Raw genomic sequence first — 25,117 nt, 5'->3', positions numbered from 1 at the left:
TTTTTTTTTTTTTTGCGGTACGCGGGCCTCTCACTGTTGTGGCCCCTCCCGTTGTGGAGCACAGGCTCCGGACACGAAGGCTCAGCGGCCATGGCTCACGGGCCCAGCCGCTCCACGGCATGTGGGATCATCCTGGACCGGGGCACGAACCCGTATCCCCTGCATCGGCAGGCAGACTCTCAACCACTGCACCACCAGGGAAGCCCCATGTCCATGTCTTTGTGTGGACACATATTTTCATTTCTCTTGGGCAAATACCTGAGTGGAATGTCTGGGTCATACAAAACTTTTTAAGAAACTGCCAAACTGTCTTAACTTTTGTTTAACTTTTTAAGAAACTGCCGAACTGTCTTCCAAAGTGGCTGCACTGTTTTACATTCCCACCTGCCACGTATGAGATTTCCAGTTGCTCCACATCCTCACCAGCACTTAGTATGGTCAGTCTCTTTAATCTTAGCTCTCCTAGTGGGTGTGAAGTGGTGTCTTCCCACTCATTTCCCCAATGGCCAAGGATGTTGAGCATCTTTCATGTGCTTATTTCTATGCCATCTGTATATTCTCTATGACAAAGTGTCCACTCAAATCCTTTGCTCCTTTTTAAGTTGAGCTGTTTTCTTATTATTGAGTCTTGAGAATTCCTTACATATGCAGGATACAATCCCTTTATCAGATGTGTGATTTTCAAAGATTTTTCTCCCAGTCTGTGGCTTGACTTTCATTCTCTTAACAGGGTTTTGCACAGACTCTTAGCTGCAGATCCAAACCACTCCCATTAATCCTCCCACCTGTCTTTGAAGGGCAGTGATAATCATCATCCTCTTTTTCCCAAGAAGCAAACAGGCTTAGAGAAGGGGAAGCCCCATGACCTGTCAATGGCAGAGTGAGGATCAAACCCATTTCTGCTTAACTCCAAGCCCCACAGACTTCACCCACTGCCTCTATCTCCCACTGGTGAGCAAGGGCTGCCATGAGCCTCATTCTCCTGGAAACTCCATGTGTCTCTAAGTTCACAGGACTCCCATTGTGCCGTGAGGCCAAAAGAGCAAGAATGAATCAGACAAGCCATCAGGGTTCTTTCACAACAAATTTATTTGCTGACCCTTCATGCTGAACCTTGATGAACATGCAAGAGGAGGAATTTGGGGGCCCTACAGCTTCAGGGCCCACCTAGCTCCCAGGCATCACCAGATCAAGGCACTTTCCCAATAGCTGGGCAACACCTGGAACCCCAACAATCCCACACCACTCTGACACAGCTGCAGGCTGATGCCCTGAGCAGGCTCTAAGCACCCGTGTGCAAAGGGCAGCCCCAAGCTGGCCTGGTCTGGGCCCCAACCCCATCTGAGACTGGCCATGCCCAACCCACCTACCCCTCTCAGATGTCCTGGCGACCTAGGCTGAGATGAAGATGGCCAGGAGGGGCGCTCAGCTCCCATCCCCCTCGCACACCCTGAATCAAGTTCCCAGCCTGTCTAGCAGCAGCACAAGGTTTGGCACATAGTAGGCATGTGTTTATTGAATGACTGAGTGAGTGGCAATGAAGGATGACAGCATGAGGGAGGTTTCATGGAGCTTCCCAGGTCCAACAGTGAGTTCTTGGAGCCCCTGGACAGAGCCAGATCTTGGAACACCTGCCCAGCCAGCTGCATTTCTTTGGTTTAGGAACAACCTGAAGCCAAGGATCAGAACAAGCCTTCCCCACCCTCCATGCTCTCAAGTCTGGCTTAGACATGTCTCCTGAAGGCCTCGTTTGTGCCAGGTAACTTGTGGGGTTCTCCAGTCCACAAACACAAAAGATCTAAAACGCAAAGCCATTTTTACGCATGATGAACAACCACCAAGGCCTCCCCTCCTAACTGCATTGTGCTTCTGAGCTTAGAAAGCTGGTTCACGTCCAGCCTCACATCAGCCCTTGCATACAGAATGGGATGAGGAGCCACTATATAGATGGGGCTCGCAAGGCTCAGAGCAGGAGGCAACTTGCCCAGGGTTGCCCAGGAGAAGTTGGCAAGAAGAGACATGGAAATCACAGCAGCTACCTTACAGCAGACACTTAGTATAACGCCCGTCAAATGAATGAGCCTCAACATGGCTTGAAATTCTTTTGGAGTCAAGGTGTAATTTTAGAGAGGAAATAATAGAACCAAGAACATAACTGCCAGGGTTTCCGGCTGGAGCTGCTGCTGGGATTCTGTGAACTCCCCCCCAAAAGCTGTAACTCTATGGGGGACCTGGCAGAAAGAGAAAGGGACCCCCCATTCCTACAAATGCCCTTCACCCCCATATCTCATTTAACCCCCGCATCAGCCCTGGAGCGGGGGCTAATGGCTCCAATTTGTAGATGGTGAAGTAGAGGCCTGGAGAGGGGAGAACTGAGCCCAGGTCCTGGGTCTGGGTCCTCTCCTTGGTGCCCTGAATGCCCCCAGGGCTGCCCTCTAATCTGCCTTCTTGGTTTTTTTCTTCCTGGAGCCCTCACTCAGCTCCTCCTTGGACTTGGTGGGCAGGGCTGAGTGCGAGGGGCCGGGCCCACTGCCGCCCTGGGATCCACCGTGGTTGTCATGGTGATGGTCGCTCCCCCAGGCCGACCCAAACAGCACAGGGCAGACGTAGCCTTCCAGAACATCAAAAGGGGAACTGTGGGAGTGAGTGGCCATCAGGAACACCTGAGGTGGTGTGGCAGAGGGACAGGAGAGGCGACAGAGCCAGAGGGAGAATGGGGCAGAAGCAAAGTGGGGGGTTGGGGGGGAAAGAGGGAGAAGGTCAGCCAGGTGAGGGGCACAGGTAGCCCAGACCCAGCCTTCTGGCTGCATGCACCCCTAAGAAGGTGACCAAGTGTCCTGGGTTTTCTGGGGTGTGAGATTTTAGTGCTAAAAACCCAGTCACACCAGGACAGTTGGTCACCTTTTCCCCAGGAGTATCCCACACACACACCTGGGCTCAGAGAGGAGCTGTGTTTGGCTTAGGGTCGCTCACTCCCGTTCCCTATGTGATGGCCTGTGGTCCCTTCCCGTGGAGCCAGCAGTGAAGTTCCTCAGCTCCACGGGGAGGGAAGCGTGCATGGCCCCAGAAGACATTTCCTGGGGAAGGGGTGACCCTAACTCAAGGCCTGAGGGTCAGACCAGCACCATTCCCGGTCCAGCCTGCCCTCCATGACCGAGGCACAAGGCCCTGATACTCCAAACAGACTCCGTACACTCCTTCCCCCATCTTGGCCTTTGCCCATGCTGGGCCCTCTGCCTGGAAGACCTTGTTCTGCTCACCGTCATCCCCACCTGCTGGACACTAATCTTCTCATACCCTTCTCCCATGCATGAACCTACTGACAAGCTCCCCACCCCTTGACCTTAGGGCTGTCCTTTCCCCAGACACTCAAGGCTACGAATCTAAGCTCCCTGTCCTCAGCCTGGGAGGTTTGGGTTGGCGTCAGGACAGGAAGGCTTACCTTACAGGATACCATGAATATGGTGAAGATGAAGATGAGGCTGGCTTTGGACACTGGGAGCCAGTGGGTCTGCTGGAGGGTAAAGAGGATGGCTCCGTACAGGCTGGCCTTGGTGGGGCTGGAGGGGGTAGCTGTGGTTACTGGGAGGTTCTGCATGGCTCAGGCCTCTGTACCACTGTCCCAGGCCCCCTCCTCTGCCCACCCCTGCTGGTCCCAGCACCCATCCCAGCTTCTCCAGAGTGCATGGTGGGAAGGTGCCCATGTGACATGGATGACGGGGTATCTCCCTGTACAGTAAAGAGCTATCTTGGCCCCAAAAGAGGTCTCTCTTTGCCCTGCTCCTGGAAGGTATCCATTAAGCCCTGGGAATGTCCTGCCTGATAGGAGTGTCTTTGTTTACCTGGGGATTTTGGGTCATACCAGATGGTAGTGGTGTGATTTAGGGTGGGGTCTTGGGCCACACGATATCAGCTGAACCTCTGGAGGGACTGGAGACTGAGGTCAGCCATGCAGGCAGTCAGCTATGTCTGTGTGACCAAGCCCCAGTAAAGCCCCTGAACACCAGGGCTCAGGGGAGCACTACTGGTTGGCAATCTTCAACGCATACAGTCACACATGGATGCTGGGAGAAACAGGTGCTGTCCACACAGTTCCACTGCGAGAGGACAGTTTGAAGCCTGCGCCTATTCTCTCCCTGGATGCTGCCCCACATGACTTTACCTTTGCCATTTTTAATCTGTAATAAACTATAATCCTAAGTATAATGGCTTGGCCAAGTTCTATGGGTCCTTCTAGCAAATTGTCAAACCTGAGGGTGGTCTTGGGGACTTCTGAACAGGGTACTCCACCAGAAGGTGGGATTACAACACACAGTTCTTCTTAATTTTCCTTTTCTTCCTTGAAGAATAGGCTTCCGATATTTTGACTTGTTGCAGAAGACAGACCAGTGACTTCTGTTTCTGAGGTCTGTTGCTCACTGCATGTACTTAATGATGATAATTCGACCTGATATTTCCAAAGCACGCACCAGGAACCAGGGTCAGAGGGTTATGCGTGTGATGGAGCCTTCACACTCAGCTGATGAGGCAGAAATAGAATCTGAGAGGGGAAGCCACTTGCCCTCTTAGTAGCAAGGGACACAATGGTCTGAGCCCCCATTTCCCTGTCCATGAACTGAGTGTGGGAACAGAACTCTCATGGGGATAAAGTGATATAAAGTTATGTTTTACAACATATGAAATGGGAGATAGTTTTCATTGGCATATGGGTGAGCCTTTTAATGTTGTCATATTTTAATGGCAACAGCTTTATTGTAGATTGGGAGAAAATTTAACTAGCTTGAACCTTTAGGTCTTTTAAAAATGTATTACGCTAAATGCGCTGTGGGGTCCTGGGTTGAGTCCTGTATGTTGCCATCTGGCCCTGCCCAATGTTCCCCACTTAGCCCCAGCCACACTCCTCACCCACACTCTGTGTTCTACCTCCTGAATCCCTCACTTCCCACCAACAATCTGTACCCTGACCCTGCAGAACCAGGCAGAATCGTTGCTCTTTTCTGACTTGAGAGTTGGCAGAGGTGCTGGCCTCTGTCCAGAAGCTCCCTCTTTGCCAGAAAACTCTTATTCACTCTTCAAACCCCAAATCAAGTGTCTCATCACCCTGCAAGGTTGCCTGCCCCTGCCCCCTAGGTAGTGTTAGGGATCTACCTCCGGGGTCCCCCAGCCATGGTCTCTGGAAGCTTCTGGAAGGAGAATCAGAGGCTGAGACTTCTAAGTTACCAGGAGTATCCAACCCAGGGTCAGGCCCAGGGAATAGGGAGGATGGGATACTCACAAGGACATGTGCAGAATCTCGTTGGTCTCTGGCTTCCAGACCCCTCGGAGCAGCTGCTCAAAGTTGGACATGAGGGCGACACCAGAGCCTATGGGACAGGGTACTTCTAAACAAGCCTGCCACCTCCAGCTCCCTGTTCTTCTTGGCTGAATTCCCAAGGAAGCAGCTTCTTTGCTTCTGGAGTCTCCTCCAGAGGGATACTGAGCCTGGGGTGTATGATCATCAGTTGCAGGTGGGGGAACTGAGGCCCAGAGAGGGGACGGTCTTGCTGAGGGCCACACAGCACATTTGGAGCAAAACCAGCATGAAGTAACCGAGGTCATATCCCATCTGCAAGGTATGTCTTGGACAAACTTGGGTTGTCTGCCCTGATGCTCCCAATCCAGGACCCTGAGCTGTGCATGAGGCTTCCAGAGGGCTCCCCACCCCCAGCCTCTCTTCTCTCTGGGTTCTGAGCTTTCAACCTTTTTCAAGCCACTTGCCCTCTGGAAGGCATGTCATACCCCTGGGGAATTTGCTCTGTAGTACAGGCTTCCTGGAGAGAGAATGAGACCCACGTCAAGATTTCTGGTTAAATTTCTAGAAGAATCTTCCCATTTACCCCAAATGTATTGGCTAAAGAGGCTTGGACACCCACTCCAGGAGTGGTTGTGCTAACTGGGATGCCTGATATGCACCACTGGACCAGGGGTTTGCATCTTGGATGATTTTGCCCCCAAGGAGGCAGTTGGCAATATCTGTAGACATTTTTGGTTGTCACAGCTGGGGAGGGGGCTGCTACTGGCAACTAATGGGTTGAAGCTAGGGATGCTCCTCAACACCCTATAATGCACAGGACAGCCCCCACCAAAGAGCATGATCTAGCCCTAAATGTCAGTGGTACTGAGGATACTCTGACTCGATGGATGATGATTCTAGACCCAGGCATTTTGGGGGTACCCACTTTGGTGAGCAGGAAGCAGGAATTCAGTGCCCAGTGGTGTTTAGCACCTGCTCCAGCCTTCTTTCCCTGCCTTCCTTTTACTCCTTGGTCCACCACTGCCACTGTTACTGTTGAATTATCTATTTCTCCTTTAACTTACCTCTATTTTTGCTTTATGTATTTTGGTGCTCTGTTTTTAGGTGCATATATGTTTATAATGGTTATATCTTCTTAGTGGAGTGACCCAACATTATAAACTGTCCCTCTATATTTTTAGTAATATTTTTTTGTCTCAAAGTCTATCTTGGTCTACCTCTTAGCATAAATGGAGGAGGATAAAAAGGAGGGCTCCAAAGTTGTTAGGAACGTGGATGTTGAATTCAGAGGACTTGGAGTCAAACCGAGCTGTGCCCCCATAACCATGTGACCTTGGGCATGTCATTTCATTTCCCTCCTCTGTAAAAAGAGATGATGTTAGCCTTCTCCTAAAGGAGAGTCTTAAGGATCAAATGAGAAAAGATGCACAAAGGCCTCAACTCAAAACTTGCCCTGGGTCAGGGATCTTAACCTGGAGTCTATGAACCCAGACAGGAAACAGAATTACATCTTCATTTTCACATCCCTCGCTGAAATCCAGCCTTTCCTTCCATCATGAAGGGAGGCAGTTACCTCAGAAGGATTTGCAAGTCTGATTTTGTCACCAACAGAATTCATGGATGTTTTTCTTTTCACATTCCCGTTGTTGCAGATGGTGGTTTCAAAATATCATTTGTGCTCAACACCACTTCAAAAGTCTGAGATTTATTAGAAGCCACTGTAAGGTCTGCTGTTTAATCACTAGTAAAGATGGATAAAGCTACTACAGCATATTTTTTAAAAAAATTTATAACTACTTTAAAATAATAGGCTTCCTTTATTCTCCTATATATTTTACTTTCTGCATTTAAAAAACAGAAAACAGTCTGTAGGCTTTACTGGGCTGATAAAAGGGCTGTAGTCCACAAAGCTTAAGAACCTCTGTAGTTACAGGGGTATGATTTCCTCTCTAGGAGGCATTTGGCAATGTCTGGAGACATTTTAGGTTGTCACACTGGTAGGTGCTACAGGCATCTAGTGGGTGGATGCCAGGGACACTGCTCAACATCCTATGATGCACAGGATGGCCTCCACCACAGAGAATGGTCCAGCCCCAAACGTCAGTAGGGCCACAGTTGAGAAATCCTGCTCTAGAGACATCAGCTGTCATTGCTTCGTTGTCCTATTTACCTTTGATAGTTAAATTTCTGAGAATGAAATGAGAATCTTTTCATGAGAATGAAAGAAGGATCTTCTCATTTACCCTAAAGGTGTCTACTGATGAGGAGGCTGGACTCCTGCAGCCGCCCTGACATCCCTTAGCCCAGAGCAATGGCTGTGCCAGCTGGGGTGCCCGATATGTCCCACTGAGCAGGGGTTCTCAACTGGGGTGCTTTTCCATTTTTCTCATCATGGTCCTGTTTACCTTTGACCCAGCCAGTGGCGATCATGACTAACCACCCGTGGTGGTAGTGGTGATGCGCGTGATGGATGCCCACGGCGATCTTGCGGACTCTCACCACCTCCTTCATGGCCACGAAGATAAGTTTCACCGGCAGGAAGCAGACACACTTGTAAAAGAGGTCCAAGGGGCAGAAGAAAATCAAGTACCTTTGGGGAGAGAATGCCAAGCCTCAGGGGGAGACAGACCCTGTGGCCCCTCGGAGATGAGGCTGTGTCCAGACTCTCGCTCGCACTTGCTGGGCTTAGGACAGCTGGGCAGTGGAAAGTGGTGGGTCAGAACCACTGTGGAGGTTGTGCTGGTGGGTTCTAGTTCCTCCAAACTCCCGCCTCCCCAATCCCAGGTGGCAGGGTCACCCTGCCCACCTACTCTGCTCTCCCACAGCCCGCCAGACCAGTGATGCTTACCAGACTGCTGAGGCCAGCAGGATGCTGGAGTTGTTGCTGAAGTAGTCGATCGGGGGCTCCCCGAGGAGCAGATCAGCCAGGATGTAACTCCCGAAGCAATGCAGCATGGCACACAGCCAGGATGCCATGGGGTGGTGCCGGGACAGCTCGACTGCTCCTGAGGGGCATGGGGCATCCCCCACCATCACCAGGGCATCTGGGACATGCTTCACCCTTTATGCCTTCTGTTCAGCCCATCCTAAGTCAGCTGCCTTCAGAGAGTGCCCACCCAATGCCTTGCAGTTTGCCCATTTCAGAGGAAGAACCAAGGCTCAGAGAGGGTGCACACATGTCTGAGGTCACACAGAGAGAAGGCAGAACCAGGCTGGGGCTCTTTCCTCCAAGCTCAGAGAGGTGGCAATAACAATAACACCAGCTCATATTTAGCAAAAAGCATTCCCAGGTCTCAGACACTGGGTTTAGCATTTATAGGAAGGACATTAAATCTTCATTGATAACTGCAGCCAAGTGATCACTCTTATTATCCCCATGAGGACACTGAAGCTTGAAGAGAGAGGACAACATGCAGTTGGGAAAGTTTTGACGCAGCTACTCCTGCCTTGGGCTGATGCCAAGATCCCTATAAGCTTATACCTTGTACTTTTGGTCTCTCCTTATTTAAAAAATTTTTGTGTGCGTGGTAAAATATACATAAAATGTACCACTCTAACCATTTTAAATGTACAGTTCAGTGGCATTAAGCACATTCATGTTATTGTGCAATCATCCCCAACATCCATCTCCAGAGCTTTTCACCTTGCAAAACTGAAACTCTGTCCCCATTAAACACTAACTCAGACTTCCCTGGTGGTGCAGTGGTTAAGAATCCGCCTGCCAATGCAGGGGACACAGGTTCAAGCCCCGGTCTGGGAAGATTCCACATGCCATGGAGCAAATAAGCCCGTGTGCCACAACTACTGAAGGCCATGCACCTAGAGCCGGTGCTCAGCAACAAGAGAAGCCACCGCAGTGAGAAGCCCGCGCACTGAAACAAAGAGTAGTCCCCGCTCGCTGCAACTAGAGGTAGCCCATGTGCAGCAACGAAGACTCAACGCAGCCAAAAAAAACACTAACTCTCCACTCCTCCCTCATTCCAGTCCCTGAGGCCTACCACTCTACTTTCTGTCTCTATGACCTTGACTACTTTATAGACCTCATGTAAGTGGAATCATACAGTATTTGTTGTTTTGTGACTGGATTCTTTCACTTAGCATAATGTCCTCAGAGTTCATCCATGTCATAAGATGTGTCAGAATTTTCTCCTTTTTAAGGCTGAATAATATTCCATTGGGTGGATCTACCACATTCTACATATCCATTCATCCATCAGTGGACATTTGGGTTGCTTACACCTTTTGGTTATTGAGAATAGTGCTGCTAAGAACGTGAACGTACAAATATCTGTACGAGTTCCTGCTTTCAATTCTTTTGGGTATATTCCAGATGTGGAATTGCTAGATCAAATGTTAATTCCATTTTTAATTTTTTGAGAAACTTCCATACTGTTTTCCACAGCAACTGCCCCATTTTACATTCCCATCAGTAATGCACAAGTGTTCCAACCTTTCCACCTCCTCAGCAATACTTGTTGTTTTCTGTTTTTTAGGAATAGCTATGCTGATGGGTATGAGGTGATATCTCATTGTGGTTTTGATTTGCATTTCCCTAGTGATTAGTGATATTCAGTGCTTTTTCATGTGCTTATTGTTTATTCCTATATCTTCTTTGGAGAAATGTCTATTCAAGTCTTTTGTGTATTTTTTTTAAAATTGGGTTGTCCTTCTGTTGTTAAGTTGTGCTCTTATGGAGAATGTTCATTTGCTGAGTAAAGAGCTTTGATTGGCCCCAGATAGGAAGGCACAGAAGAAATTTGAAAGGTAGAGCTGAAGAGCTCCGGAGCCCTATCTTGCTGGGGGAGAGCCATCAGTGCAGAGGGAAGTCACCAGGTATTGGTACCAAAGGGGACAGTGCAGGGCATGCCCACATGTGAGGAACAGTGTAGAAAGAGCAATGAGCAAAGCTGGATAATGGAGTCCTTGAGGGCAGAATTATACTAACAGGGTGAGGAGGGAGAGAGGGCATCCCATGCTAGCAGCATGGAAGGAATAAAGACACAAGCAAAAATGGCCAAGCACAAATGCCACTTCCTCCAGGAAGCCTTCCTTGCTCTACTGAGCCAGTCACTCCCGACTCTGGGCTCCCACCACTCTGTGGACTCCACCCCATTTTTGGTCTTGGTACTTTATTCAATTTTTCACATAGAATTACAGAAAGTAGATTTGTTGTTGCTTAGGGCTGGAGGGGATGGGGGAGATGGGAGGGTAAAAGCTAGAGGATCCAGCTTGGAGGAGATAGTTGCACAATTCTGTGAATATACTAAAAACCAGTGAATGGGATGATTTACATGGGTGAATTGGGTGGTATATGAATTACATCTCCATAAAGCTGTTAAAAAATAAAAGGATAGGGGCTTCCCTGGTGGTGTAGTGGTTGAGAGTCCGCCTGCCGATACAGAGGACACAGGTTCGTGCCCCGGTCCGGGAAGATCCCACATGCTGCAGAGCGGCTAGGCCTGTGAGCCATGGCCGCTGAGCCTGCGCGTCCAGAGCCTGTGCTCCGCAACGGGAGAGGCCACAACAGTGAGAGGCCCGCGTACCGCAAAAAAAAAATAAAATAAATAAAATAAAAAATAAAAGGATAGCAAAGAAAAAATGTAACAGTTCACAGTTTCTGCAACTGAGGATAAACATTCATAAATGATACTAAATTGAGTCTTCTTATAAACCCAAGGCAAGAAAATGCAAAAGACTGGACTAACTTAGCAAATAGAAAAAGGGACCCCACACCTAAGGAAGATGGCTCAGTGCATTAGTTTCCAACTTCGCTGTACATCAGTTACCTGGGGACTTTACAAACACCTGATGCCTGCTTCCCATCCCAGAGGGTCTCGGTTTGTCAGTGTGGGATGTGGCTAGGCTTGTGGATTTTTTAATGCTCCTAGGTGATTCCTTTGTGCAACAAAGTTGAGCACCACAGAGATAGGGGAATGAACTGGCCCATGTCCTGACATCCTGCAGCCTTGATAACCCAAGACCTCCATGGTCGGAGAGGATGGGCTCCCAAGAGCAATGGTTTTCAAACTGTGCTCCTGGGAACCGTGAGGGTTTGCAGGGGCAAAGGAGAAACCAAGCAGGTATGTCCTGGGTCTTCCCCCCTGTTTCAACCAGAGCACAACTTTGTTTACTGCTTCATCTCAGAGTTCGGCATAAGATTTTGTTTGAAAAGGAGAATCTGGTATTCACACAGTCGTGCATGCAAATATTCATAGCAGCTTTATTTTTAAACAACCCAAATGGCTTCAATGGGTGAATGGATAAACAAACCTTGGTACATCTGTACCATGGAATACTACTCAGTAACGAAAAAGGAATAAACCAGGGATACACAAAACAACCCAGACAGATCTCAATGGTGTGACGCTCAGCAAAAACTGCCAATCTCAGAAGGTTACATACTGTATATGATTCCATTTAAATAACATTCTCCAAGTGACAAAACCATAGTGATGAGTGGCAGAGGGCAGATCAGTGGTTACCAGGGGTTAGGGTTCAAAGGAAGATCTAACTATAGAGGGGCATCACAGGGGAGTTTCTTTGGAGTGTCAGAACCATTCTGTATCCTGATCGTGGTGGTGGTTACTCCAATCTACACGTGATAAAATTTCAAAGGACTATATTTTTTAAAGTGCATGTAAAAACAGCTGAATAAAGTCTGTAGTTGGTGTTAATGGTATTATTCTGATGCCAATTTCCATGTTTAAATAATGAGTTACCATTAGGTAAGATGTTGTCATTGGGGCAAGCTGGGTGAAGGGGACTTGGAAACTCTTTGCTCCATTTTTGCAACTTCTGGGAATCCCCTGGTGGTCCAGTGGTTAGGATTTGGCACTTTCACTGCCAGGGGTTCAATCCCTGGTTGGGGAATTAAGATCCTGCAAGCTGTGGCATGGCCACAGGAAAAAAAAAAAAAAAAAGAACCCATTTTTGCAATTTCTTATGAGTCTTAAACTCTTTCAAGATAAACTGTATTTTAAGATCCCAAATTATAATGAAGGCAGGGGGTCTAGTTCTTTAAAAACACGTTTACAAAAACCACTAGAGGTACAGGATTAATATCTATTAGTCAAATACACTTTATACTACACACTTAAGTTTTTTGAATCTTTTTTTTAAACATCTTTATTAGAGTATAATTGCTTTACAATGGTGTGTCAGTTTCTGCTTTATAACAAAGTGAATCAGTTATACATATACATATGGCCCCATATCTCTTCCCTCTTGGATCTCCCTCCCTCCCACCCTCCCTATCCCACCCCTCTAGGTGGTCACAAAGCACCGAGCTGATCTCCCTGTGCTATGCGGCTGCTTCCCACTAGCTATCTATTTTACGTTTGGTAGTGTATATGTGTCATGCCACTCTCTCACTTTGTCCCAGCTTACCCTTCCCCCTCCCTGTATCCTCAAGTCCATTCTCTAGTAGATCTGCATCTTAAGACAATAGTAGCATAAAGATAGAACCTAACTATCTCAAAAGATTCAAAAGGAAGAAATGGACAAATTCTTTTGAATCTTTTGATAGTAAGGTTCTATCTTTATGCTACTACTGTCCTAATCTTCTACAGCCACACCCCTGAGTTGGAACCTGGGTGTCTCCTGGTGTGACGACTTATTTCATCATCTTGATTCCTTCCCTCCCCCACTAGCTTCATTTTCCAGAGAATGAATTTAGGATTAAGTCATAAGACACAGCTACTTAGCTCTCACAGCCAGAGCTGGTACCAACGACTCTATTTTTTATTTTTTAAGTTTTAGTTTAAATTTTATTTTATTGAAATATAGTTGATTTACCATATTGTGCTAATTTCTGCTATACAGCAAAGTGATTCAGTTCTACATATATAAACATTATTTTTTATATTCTTTCCCATTATGGTTTATCACAGGATATTGAATATACTTCCCTGTGCTATATATGCTATACAGTAGGGCCTTGCTGTTTATCATCCTATATATAACAGTTTGTGTCTGTTAATCCCAAACTCCCACTCCTTCCCTTCCCCCACCCCCCACCCCCACCCCGCCAACCACAAGTCTGTTCTCTATGTCTGTCTTTTTCTGTTTTGTAGATAAGTTCATTTGTGTCATATTTTAGATTCTACATATAAGTGATATCATATGGTATTTGTCTTTCTCATTCTGACTTACCTCACTTAGTATGATAATCTCTAGGTCTATCCATGTTGCTGAAAATGGCATTATTTCATTCTTTTTTATGGCCAAGTAGTATTCCCCAGTGCCTCTCTTTAATAAACAATTTACTTAATCCAATGAAAACTCTACTCAGTGTGGATGTGAGATGACAAGCTTACAATATGTAATCTATTAGTCAAAAGGCTAATCAAAACAAATAATTAGTTCAGGTTTTGGGAGTTTGGGGGGAAAGTTTCTCTTTGTTTCTAGAGATTGGATGCCTTTTGTCTCTAAACTGTCAAATCTGAATGCTTGGCCTCTGTATGCTGTGTACTAAGTGTGAAGCTATTGACATAAATACCTGTATATACTATTGATACACTCAACAAGTTGACTTGATCTTAATCCTTCAGTGAGTACAGGGACCTTATCAGTCTTATCTGCTGCTGAACCACCCACTTCCCCTGACCCCCGTGTGCTTGGCACTGTGCCTGATACATGGTAATTACTCAATAAATAATCATTAGTGAAAGAACTGTCCACATGGAGGTTACATTCTAGCAAATGTGGACTGAACACTTCTAGACACTGAGGTTGTGTTGGGCACTTTTGGTTACATTATAACAACAACTTCCCCTGCTCCGTTTATTTATTGAGTTACTTCTTTTTTTTTTAAATTGAGCTACTATTGTGTCCCAGGCAACTACATACCTTCACACCATCCTCAAGCCTTCAGCGTCAGAGCCCAGGCTTTCAACCACAGGTAATGTAGGGATCAATATCCCTGCCTATAGTGAGTTATAGGAGGGACCCCCACATACAAATTCATGTCCATCAGAACCTCATTTGGAATAGGGTCTTTGCAGATGCAAATAAGGTAAGGATCTCGAGATGAGATCATCCTGGAGCATCTGGGTATGTCCTGAATCCAATGAGAGTGTTCTTATAAAAGACAAAAAAAGGAGACACAGACACAAAGAAGAAGGTGTTGTAAGTTGAACTCACAAGAAGATATGTTTAAGTCCTAACCCTTGGTATCTGTGAATGTGACCTTATTTGGAAATAGGGTCTTTGCAGATGTAATTAAGTTAAGATGAGGTCATTAGGTGGGTCTTAATCCAATGTCTGGTGTTCCTTATAAGAGGAGACAGATCACAGGGAAGAAGGCCATATAAACAAAGAGGTAGAGACTGTAGTGATGTATCTACAAGCCATGGAACCCCAAGGATGCTAGCCACCTCCAGAAGCTAGGAAGAGGCATAGAAAGACTCCTTCCTAGAACCATCAGAGAGAACATGGTCCTGCTGACACCTTGATTTTGGATTTCTAGCTTCCAGAACTGTGAGACAATACATTTCTGTTTTAAGCCACCCAGTTTGTGGTACTTCATTATGGCAGCCAAAGGAAATTCATACAGATGGCCATATGAAGACAGAAGCAAAGGCTGGAGTAATGTCTGTATAAGCCAAGGAATGCCAAGGATTGCTGGAAGACACCAGAAACCAGGAAAAAGGCATGGAAGCATCCTCCCCTAGAGCCTCCAGAAGGAACCAGATACCTTGACTTTGAGCTCTGGCCTTCAGAACTGTGGAGAATAAATTTCTCTAGTTTGTGGTCATTTGTTATGGCAGCCCTAGGAAATTAACATAGCATCTGACAGATGAGGCAACAGAGTCTCCCCAAGGTCAGTGGCTTACCCAAGATCACCCAGGCATTCAGTGAGTATTTTTGAGCTCTGACCATGTGCTGGGCTCTTGCTAGGCACTGGGGATGCAGCCATAAGCAAGAACTGGTTCAGGCATTACCTTTGTGGGGCCCATAGTGTGGTAGAGAGGCAACGTGGTTAAATAATCCCACAGATGAAGGTTAAACCTCATAAGGGAGAGACACATGATGCTTTGAAGGGTTTAATTGGGGAACTGTCCTAGCTGAGGAGGTCAGACTTCATTTAGGAAGTGGCACTTAAGCTGAGATCTGAACAATGAGCAGGGATTTCTTAGAGGATGGGGGTGGAGGGGTGAAGATGATCCAGGCAAAAGGAGAGCATGGGAGAAGGTGGAAGGGGGAGGAGAGAGGAAACCTAAGAGCTAAGGGGCACTCAATGCCAGATACACTGGTCAGGTCGGCATGGGCTGGATATCCAGCAAAGCAAGTGACCAAGCCAGGGCCACACAGACCCCACACCTTTCAACATGGCATCCAAGCCTCTTTCCTGGGTTTGATGTCCAATATTCTAAGCCCGTGTTGGGGAAAGAAACGTGAAGTCCATTGTACTCCATAGAGGGAGCTGCCTTCTTCTCAAATCAGTCAACCTCACAGAGAAGTGGGGAGGGGACTATCTGCCCCTCCTCCAGAGGGAAAAAGCCCAGGTTTCCCTTGTACACACACAGTTGGGAGGGTCAATAGGCATAACCAGCTTGGAGGCAATTTGACAATACTGAGGAAGCCAGAAGCTGTGAGTCGCCTGTGCCCCAGCAATTCTTCTTCTCACTATTTGCTCAAAAGAAACTAGTGCATGTGGGCAAAGAGACATGGGGAGGGGGATTTCACTGCCATACTGTTACAACAGGAGGAAAGTGGAGCCTACTGTTTCTTAGTGAGGGAGTGGAGTCACACAAAATGGAACATCGCAGAGGAGATATTTAAAAAGGAATTAGATCCAGGGCTTCCCTGGTGGCACAGTGGTTGAGAGTCCGCCTGCCGACGCAGGGGACACGGGTTCGTGCCCTGGTCCAGGAAGATCCCACATGCCGTGGAGCAGCTGGGCCTGTGAGCCATGGCCGCTGAGCCTGTGCGTCCGGAGCCTGTGCTCCGCAACGGGGGAGGCCACAACGGTGAGAGGCCCGCGTACCACACACACACACAAAAAAAAGAATTAGATCCAGATTTGGGCTCCTCACCCTCAGCACTGCTGATGTATGGGGCAGAATCATTCTCTGCTGCAGTGGGGGCCATCCTGTGCACTGCAGCATGTCAAGCAGCATCTCTGGCCTCCACTCATTGGAGGCTAGTAGCCCACCCCCACCCTGGTTGTGACAACCAAAAATGTCTCCAGATATTACCAAGTATCCCCTGAGGCCATAGTCCCTTCTGGCTGAGAACCCCTGCTCTAGATGTATCAACATGGATAAATCCCATAACGTTATTGCTGAGTGAAAAGTTAGATTGCAAAATGATATGTTTATGTATATTTTATGTATATATGTAAAACAACACAAAATGCTCCATGCAGTTCATAGATACATAAACAGTGGTAAAGGTATACATACAGGCATGGGAAGAATATAGGCTGCCTTTAGGGCAGTGGTCACATCTAGAGAGGGAGGGAGAGGAATGGATGGGGTTGGCTCTGCTTGCCACTATTTCTTTAAAAAATAAAAAACAAAAAAAACCAGATCTGAAGCAAATCTACATTCACATCTGGTAAGTCTATGTAGAGAGTATGGAGGTATCAGTGGGGATAGTTATTCTGTATGTTTGAAATATTTAACCACCGTAACTGCAAAAAAACAAGGGTCCCCTTAAAGCTGATAAGCAAGAAGGACTTGGGGTGTTCTCCCACCTCATCACACTAGGCTCCACAGTCTGTACCAAGCCCCCTCGTGGGCCCCTCACTGCCTGCCCCCTCTCTGATGGCTGTGGATGGGGGTCCAGGAACAGGAGGTCTCATAGCCTAGGGTAGGCAGCATGGTGCCATACTGCTCTATGCACAAGAACCCACCACTAGGTTCTGGAAGACTCATGCTCATGTTCACAGCAGCACTAGTCACAATTGCCAAAAGGTGGAAATAACTCAAATGTCCATCAACAGATGAATGGATAAACTCAATGTGGTCCACCCACACAATGGAATACAAGTCAGCCTTAAAGAGGAATGAAGTTCTGATACATGCTACAACATGATGAACCTCAAAAACATGCTAAATGAAAGAAGCCAAAGACAAAAGGCCATATAACGTATGATCGCATTGTTATGAAATGTCCAGGACAGGCAAATCCATACAGACAGAAAGCAGATTAGTGGTTGCCAGGGACTGGGGGAGGGGGAAATGGGGAGTGACTAATAGGGAGAGGGCTTCCTTTTGAAGTGATAAAAATGTTCTTGAGCTTATACATTACACATAGGTGGGATCATAAGACACGGCCGTTGGCATCTAGCTTCTTTCACTGAGCACAATATTTTCAAGGGTAATATTCATTTTCACTGCTGTATAGTATTCCATCATAGGAACAGATTACAAGTTATTTATCCACTTTCTTGCATATACATTTTATAATCAGGAAACATGTCTCATAAAAGTTGTTTCAGAGTAAGTCAGCAACACTCTTCCCTTTCTCTTAACCACCCCCATTGACTAACCACGTGTTCTTGGACAAATCATTTTTTTCTTTCTCCAGCTCTTTCCTTCTGTCAGGTGGGAACCCTAATCCCTTCTTTGCCCAACTCCTAGTAGAGGTTGGAATCAAATTTTCCCTCCTCAATCTCACCCTGGAGTCACAAGCCCAAAGCGAATCTTCTCCCCGCCCTCGAGGTTATCCTGAATCTCAACATTTACCAAGTTCCTCCATTATGATGCCGAAGGCTCTCTTCTCTCCTCTGGGGCATCTATTTAAAACGCCGCCAGCTGAGAGTTAATCCTTTCGAGCAGCTGGTGGGTCCTACAGGGGCCAGGTCAGGTGAGGCACCCATGTTTTGCAGAAATGGATACCTCTGCAACTAAAAATAACCCCCAGGGGTTGAATTCTTTCCAGGGTCTTTCTTGTGCCCTCTGGGACCATAAGGCCAGGGAGGGTGGGGGTGGGGATGGGAGCCTGGGTTTTGCGGGAACAAAGTAGGCTCCTCACTATGGGTGAGGCCGGGTAGAAAAGTCACACACTTGGGTTTTGGCTCTGCTGCTCACTCTGGCATGGCTTTGCGCAAATAACCGCCCCCGCCCGCTCTCCCCCCAAGCCTGTTTCCTCTGTTGTCAAAAGGAGAATGAAAGCTCTCCCTCCACCAAGTTATATTGATGATTCAATGCTCTGTGTATTATCATCATTATGCATTTTTTTTAATTGAAGGGAATTCCCTGGTGGTCCAGTGGTTAGGACTCCATGTTTTCACTGCCAAGGACCTGGATTCGATCCCTGGTTGGGGAACTAAGATCCCACAAGCTGCATGGTGTGGCCAAATAAATAAATCAAATAAAAAATTGACGTTTAATTGATTTACAATATTGTGTTAATTTCAGGTGTACAGCAAAGTGATTCAGTTATACGTGTGTGTGTATACTTTTTCAGATTCTTTTCCATTATAGGTTATTACAGGATATTGAATATAGTTCCCTGTGCTATACAGTAAACCCTTGTTGTTTATTTTATATACAGTAGTGTGTATCTGTTACTCCCATACCCTTATTTTATCCCTGCCCCCCTTCTCCTTGGGCAACCACAATTTTGTTTTCTATGTTTGTGAGCTTCTTTTCATTATCAATACCCTCCCAGCGATCCTAGAAGGACAGGATGAGTCTCCCCATTGCTACAGATGAGAAGACTGAGGCTGGTGGGGATGTCCTGTCCCAAGGATCCACAGCAAGGCAGTGGTCAAGAAACTGCCCCCTGGCTCTTTCCCTTTGCCATGCTTCTTTTTGGTTTCTCTTGCTGAGTACTTGGGGCAGCACCAAGAAGCAGCAGAATGTGGGTTTAAATTCCAGGTTTGCCACCAAAGCACTCCCCTCTCACTGGGGAGTTTGGTTGCTCACTCCCCTATCTGGGCCTCAGTTTAGTCATGTGTAGAATGAGGATGCTATCTAGAGTGACCAACTGTCCTGGTTTGCTTGGGGCTGAGGGGTTTCTGGGACTTTGGGTGCTTGTCTTGGGCGAACGTGGGCGAGTTGGTCACCCAGCACTATCATTCATTTCAGAGGGCATCTGTGAAGATGAAAAGAAATTGCTTAGTGCTTAACAATTATATGAGAGTTATTTCTGGAACTGAACTGAAATGGAAAGTACCTGTGGGTGGAAATTTTAGTGGATGGACTTATAAAACTCAGGTCTGCCTAAGGAGGAAGGAAGAAACCCCTATCAGGACCCTCGTTCTGACCTGTGATGGGCTCCACAACGTTCCCTCTCTGGGGGTCGGTGTCCTGTCTGTGGATGGCCAGGAAGTGCTAAAAGGTTCCCCAGGGTACTTTTAGTACTGCTGCCATTCTGTGCTATTTAGTGTGAGGTCCAAACATAGGAAGTGTGTTCACAGAGTTTCTCTAAGACAAGTCACCCTCTCCCAAGCCTCTGTGCTCAGCTCTCTTCCTCAGTTTCCCCCACTGTAAAACGGAATAGTAGCCCCTCCTCAAAAGACTGGAGGGTGAGCAGTCCCCAACCCTCAAAAAGCTTATAGTTCAAACCAGAGATCAAGGAACAGTTAGTTCTCTTTGGCTCCCACAGTAGTTTTTAAATGTTCAAACTGCAACCAACATGTCTTTCAATAGGTGAATAATTAAACCGTGGAACATCCGTATCGCACAGTATTATTCAGCACTAAAAAGAAAAGAGCTACCAAGCCACGAAAAGACATAGGGGAGCTTTAAATGTATCTTGCTAAGTGAAAGAAGCCAGTCTGAAAAGGCTACATACTGTATGATTCCAACTCTATGACATTCTGGAAAAGGCAGAACTATGGAGACAGTGAAAAGATCAGAGATTGTCAGGGGTTTGGGGAGGGAAAAGGGGGGGCGGCATGAATAGGTAGAGCTTGAGGGTAGTGAAACTATTCTGCATGATACTACAATGATGGATACATGTCATTATACGGTTGTTAAAATCCATAAAACGTACAACACAAAGGAACCCTTATGTCAACTGCAGAGTTTAGTTGATAATGATGTTGATAATACCTGATAATAATGGTAATATGACGATAATGGTATTGACAATAATGTTTGTTCATGGACTATAGCAAATGTTTCCACTCTGGTGCAGAATGTTGATGGTGGTGGAGGCTGTGTGGGAGGTTGGTGTGGGTGGGTAGTCAAAGTATATGGAAACTACTTTCAGTTTAACTTTGCTGTGGATCTAAACTGCTCTAAAAAACTGTCTATTAATTTAAAAAAAGAAAAAACATGTTCAAATAGCTAACATATAAACATAGGGAGCTACAAATCACATTTCTAGCTTCCCTTGAAAAATTAGTTCTTCTGGTTCTAGCCCCAGTCAGGGAGAGATGCACATGGCTGGATCTCACCTGGGGACGGTCCTCACCTGGCTGTCTTATTGTTTTCCATATATGACCTGCCTGGCCCTTGGAAGCATTAGGGTTTGAGACTCAGTCTAGATCAATGAGTGGGGGTAAGTGTGTCCCCCCGCAGGTACACCAGCAATGTCTGGGGACATTTTTTTCCACTTTTTTCTTTTTTTTATGGCCCCACCACATGGCTTGTGGGACCTTAGTTCCCCTACCAGGGATTGAACCCGGGCCCTCAGCAGTAAGAGCATGGAGTCCCAACCACTGGACGGTCAGGGAATTCCCTGGGGACATTTTTGTTTGTCACAGCCGGGGTGTGCTCATGGCATCTAGTGGGTTGAGGCCAGGGATGCTGCAAAACATCCTGAAATTCACAGGATGGCTCCTGCCACAGAGAATGATCTGTCTCTGTCATTAGTGTTGAGGTTGGGAAACACTGGTGCAGAGCCAGTTCTCATCAGAGGAACTTTAAAAAATACTGATGATGGTACCACCCCCTGCGATTCTGATTCTAATGATAAAGGGGTGTTTCCTGGACAACAAGAGTCTTAAAAGCTCCCCAGTGACTCTGTGTAGCCATACTTGAGAACCACTGGTCTGGAAGGTTCTTTGCATGGGTCAGGGCTTAAGGTAGCCAGGATTGTCATTTAATCATTCATTCACTCATTCCTTCAATCATGCTGCCAGCATCCACGACTTCTTTCTTTCTTCTTGCATAGAGCTAAGGGTCCTAGAGGTGAGCCAGACCTGGCCCTCCCTGCCCTATTAAGGAGCTCCAGCCTCTTTTAGCCCATCATTTCTCAAATGTTAGTATGTTTACAGGGATCTTGTTCAAATGCAGAGTCTGTTTTAGCAGGTCTTGGTGGGGAGCCTGGCATTCTGCATTTCTTAACCAGGGGCCACAGATGCTGTTCACCTGAGGGGCACACTTTGTGCTTCATCCTCATTCAGGATTCTCACAAAAGCCTGACCCAGAAAATGCCTGCATCCTGGAAAACACATTGCCCCATGCCTTACAAATAATTCTACTACCTCTCACAGGTGCCTTAGATCTGACTACTGACAAAGTTCTCAATAGATCTTCACAATAGCCAGGAAAGGGAGTCCAGGATTATTTTACCAATGAGCCCATTTCACAGATGAGCAAACTGAAGCTCATGTAAGCAAAGCAACCAGCCTGGTGTTTACTCACTGTGAGAAGCAGAACTGACTCCCAATTTGAAGATTATTCCTTAAAGCCAGCTTGGCTCTCAGGTTCACAAAATTCTTTTTTTTTTTTTAAATTGCGGTACGCGGGCCTCTCACTGTTGTGGCCTCTCCCGTTGCAGAGCACAGGCTCCGGACGCGTAGGCTCAGCGGCCATGGCTCACGGGCCCAGCTGCTCCGCGGCATGTGGGATCTTCCCAGACCGGGGCACGAACCCGTGTCCCCTGCATTGGCAGGCGGACTCTCAACCACTGCACCACCAGGGAAGCCCCACAAAATTCTTAATTTCTGTACAAGGGGTCACACATATTCTGTAACTGGTCCTGCATTCAGCACACGGATTCTGAGAAGAAACTTTTAGAGAGGCTTAGCAGGAATACCAAACTGGGGGACTAACAGCTAAGTCGAATGCCTCCCTTTTCTAAGGGTAGGCAAGTACCCCAGAGCAATTGCAGTGATTCTTGGGATCAAGCAGACCAGGGTTCGAATCCCAAGGCTGTCATCTACCAGCCATGGGACCACAGGCTCATTGTGTTTGTAAATTAGCTTAGCCTCTATTTCCTATTTCCCCAGTTATGAAAGGAGGGAGTTGAATGTTGATCAGAGCAGGGGGTTCTCAACCTTGACAGCATATAGCATCCTTGGGGGAGGGGAGCTTGAAACATGAGCATGCCAGGGCCCTATCCCAGATATTCTGATTCTATTGGTCTGGAGTGGAGATGAGATGGGGGTTTAAGAACCCCCAGGAGCCTCTAATGTGCTGCTGGGGTTCAGAACCACTGAACCCTTTCAGCCTTCAGGAACCTTCAGGCTGCAGTCCTTCAAGTTCAGGTGATTTACTCTGTGACTCCAGCAGAAATATCCCAAGCCCTCTGCATGCTCCCAGCCAGCCCAGAGACCTCTTTCCTTCGGAGACTTGTGTCCTACATCCCTACTGGGCTGCTGCCCTTCACAATTTTCGATTTCCCAATGTGTGCTAGGTTCTGTACTTGCCCAGGGGACTGGCCTGAGCCACCAGGAATTCATCTGCAGACAGGAGATACAGCCCCATGTTCAGGCTAAGATAATACAAAGCTTATTTTGCTTTGCAAAGTAACTGCTTTTCAGAAGAACGTTTAAAGAAATAGACTCTGGCATGTGGACGAGCTAAAATAAAATGGAACAAAAACACTTGCCAGGGAGAGTATGATCTTATTTGCATAAGACTGTGCATTTACATCCGTAACTACAGTGGTATAAATGCAGAGAAGTGAGGTCTGGAATGGTGGCCACCATGTCAACTGTAACTATCCCCTTTTTCCTTTGGGATTTTCAGTTTGTTTGTTTGTTTTTCTTTCTTTCTTTCTTTTTTTTAAAATATACACAAACACCTATTTTTATCATCTTTAAAAAAGCTACTTCCAGAGAATATAGTGATAATTTACATCTAAGTGGGAGAAAAGATCACAAAGTTTCAGGTGATTGGTCATTTTTCTAAAGCTAAATTCTACTGTCCATTTAGTTTGCTGGTGTGCTGGAATTATTAAAATACTAGGAGATGAACAAGAAACACTCCCTGAACCTTGTATAAAAATAGAATGCATTCTAAGGAGGCCATTTACCATCATTTAAAAAATGGTTCAAAAAAAACCAATCCAAGAAGCGGGTTTTCCCCCCAGCGATTCTCCATGAGGGTCTGGAGCTGGTGCGAGGAGGCTGACCCCAAATCATCCTGCCCTAGGGCCGGCACTGCTCAGTAAGTGAAAAGGATCCGGGCCAGACCTGGAAGAATTCCCTCTGGGCTCCAGCAGAGCCTTGTCCCAGGGAAAGGGAGAGGAGGTTGCCCCAGGGCCACAGCGGGGAAGGGGCACCGGTGTCACTTTCTCTGAACCTGATCACAGCTCCCAGCACTGCCGGCCCTTATATAGACACTCAGCTGCCGTTCTGGCTCCCCGCTCCAAGGGCAAGGAGGGAGGTCACGGCTGCGGGCAGCCAGGACGTCTGGCCGAGCCAGCAGAGCCGACCCGCCTGCGCCCTCACCACGACCTACGCCCCTCGCCCAAGTTCCTGCGACCGTACCCTGCTCGGACCACTGACCTTCTCTCCCTGCATCCTCCCCAGCAGCTGTTCCCTCTCCTCTGAGCAATCACGTTCCTTTCCTTTCCTCCAGCCTGCATCTGCTTCCCCTCCCCCAGCGCCACGATCTCAGGAGCTTCTCTCCCTGCCCTCTCTCTTGTCTCTCCCCTCTGTCCGGCCCCGTATGGGAGAACCCCATGACCCCAGCACCTGCCTCCTTCCCGAAACCGGTCCCTGGGACTGTTCCCCCACGATTCAGGCCTTTCCCCTTCTCCAGACCCCTGGGTTACCGCCGTCCCCCGCCCCGCAATGCCAGTCCTCTCCAGCCTCCGGCCCTGGCTCACCTGGCTCATACTTGAGGTAGAGAATGGAGACGATGAAGTAGCTAAGGTCGAAGACAGGAAAGAGGGGCACCCGCGAGAAGCTGAGCGCAAGCTCGCCCAGGCTCAGCGCCGAGAGCAGCTCCATCGCGTCCGCCGGGTCCCACCCCAGCCCCCGGCCCGGTGAGTCCAGTCGCCTGCAACTGCGCCCCCCCACCCTGGACCCGCCCCTGCCCGCCAGGCGCCGCCCCCAACCCTGCCCTCGCGGGAGAGGAGGGGCGACCGCTGGCTGGCCTTGGGGAGGGTGGTGGGACCCTCCAGTCCCATGGAAGCCGGTCGGTCCAATGTCCCACACTCTGTCCCTCGGGCCATCATGACCCCATTCAGCCCAGCCAGGCGGGGTGCGGGGTCCCCGTGGAGTGTGAGTTGGACAGGGGATCTGTCCTTGGAGGGGGGCGGGGGCCGTTCCTCACGGAGCCCACACAGGCGGGACGGACCATTCAGGACCGCGTTCCTGTAGGGCTGATCAGGACCAACGTCCTCTGTGGAGCCCTTGGATCCGGACCTCCATCCCCCGTGGGACCAGATCAGTTGTGAACCCCATACTCCCGTGCCCCATAGGGTCCATTCGGTCAGGACCCCCGTCCTCTATCGAGCTGTCATGATCCCAGGCCTCTGTAAATCATGACTTCTGTGCCGCGCAAGGAATCCCGTCCTCCGAGGGAACCGCTCAGTCGGGACCCCCGCCCCGGGTAGTGTCTGCCTAGTGGGGATCCCGCCTTCCGTGGGGCCCAGGAGGAGGCCCTTTTGGAGTACAACAGTCGGGGCGTCCATGCCCGGTAGAGCCCACTGCATCAGGACTCATTCCCCTATGCATTTCAATGATCA

The 25,117-nt window shown here is 47.8% G+C and overlaps 1 protein-coding gene across 1 annotated transcript; it reads right to left on the bottom strand.

The window, feature by feature from the left end:
- Window positions 1-1,101: 1,101 nt before the first annotated feature.
- TMEM38A (transmembrane protein 38A) lies at window positions 1,102-24,417 on the bottom strand. The gene is made up of 6 exons (XM_060093835.1): window positions 24,254-24,417; window positions 8,142-8,298; window positions 7,699-7,883; window positions 5,276-5,363; window positions 3,443-3,560; window positions 1,102-2,663 (listed from the first exon to the last, which is right to left on the bottom strand). Exons 1-6 carry the CDS (start codon window positions 24,375-24,377, stop codon window positions 2,436-2,438), a joined length of 900 nt encoding a protein of 299 aa, XP_059949818.1. The 5' UTR covers window positions 24,378-24,417; the 3' UTR covers window positions 1,102-2,435.
- Window positions 24,418-25,117: the final 700 nt, after the last annotated feature.

This window comes from Mesoplodon densirostris, chromosome 3 (assembly GCF_025265405.1).
Source record: "Mesoplodon densirostris isolate mMesDen1 chromosome 3, mMesDen1 primary haplotype, whole genome shotgun sequence".
In the NCBI taxonomy this organism is placed as follows: domain Eukaryota; kingdom Metazoa; phylum Chordata; class Mammalia; order Artiodactyla; family Ziphiidae; genus Mesoplodon; species Mesoplodon densirostris.
This window is presented reverse-complemented; position numbering and strand designations above follow the sequence as displayed.

Bases quoted from the DNA above. Each gene is read 5' to 3' on its own strand.
- TMEM38A (XM_060093835.1), bottom strand. From the start codon at position 24,377: ATGGAGCTGCTCTCGGCGCTGAGCCTGGGCGAGCTTGCGCTCAGCTTC. The intron at 3,561-5,275 runs GTGAGTATCCCA...TACCCCCTCCAG, and splicing joins GAGATTCTGCACATGTCCTT to CCCCACCAAGGCCAGCCTGT. The intron at 2,664-3,442 runs GTAAGCCTTCCT...ACACCACCTCAG, and splicing joins TATTCATGGTATCCTGTAAG to GTGTTCCTGATGGCCACTCA.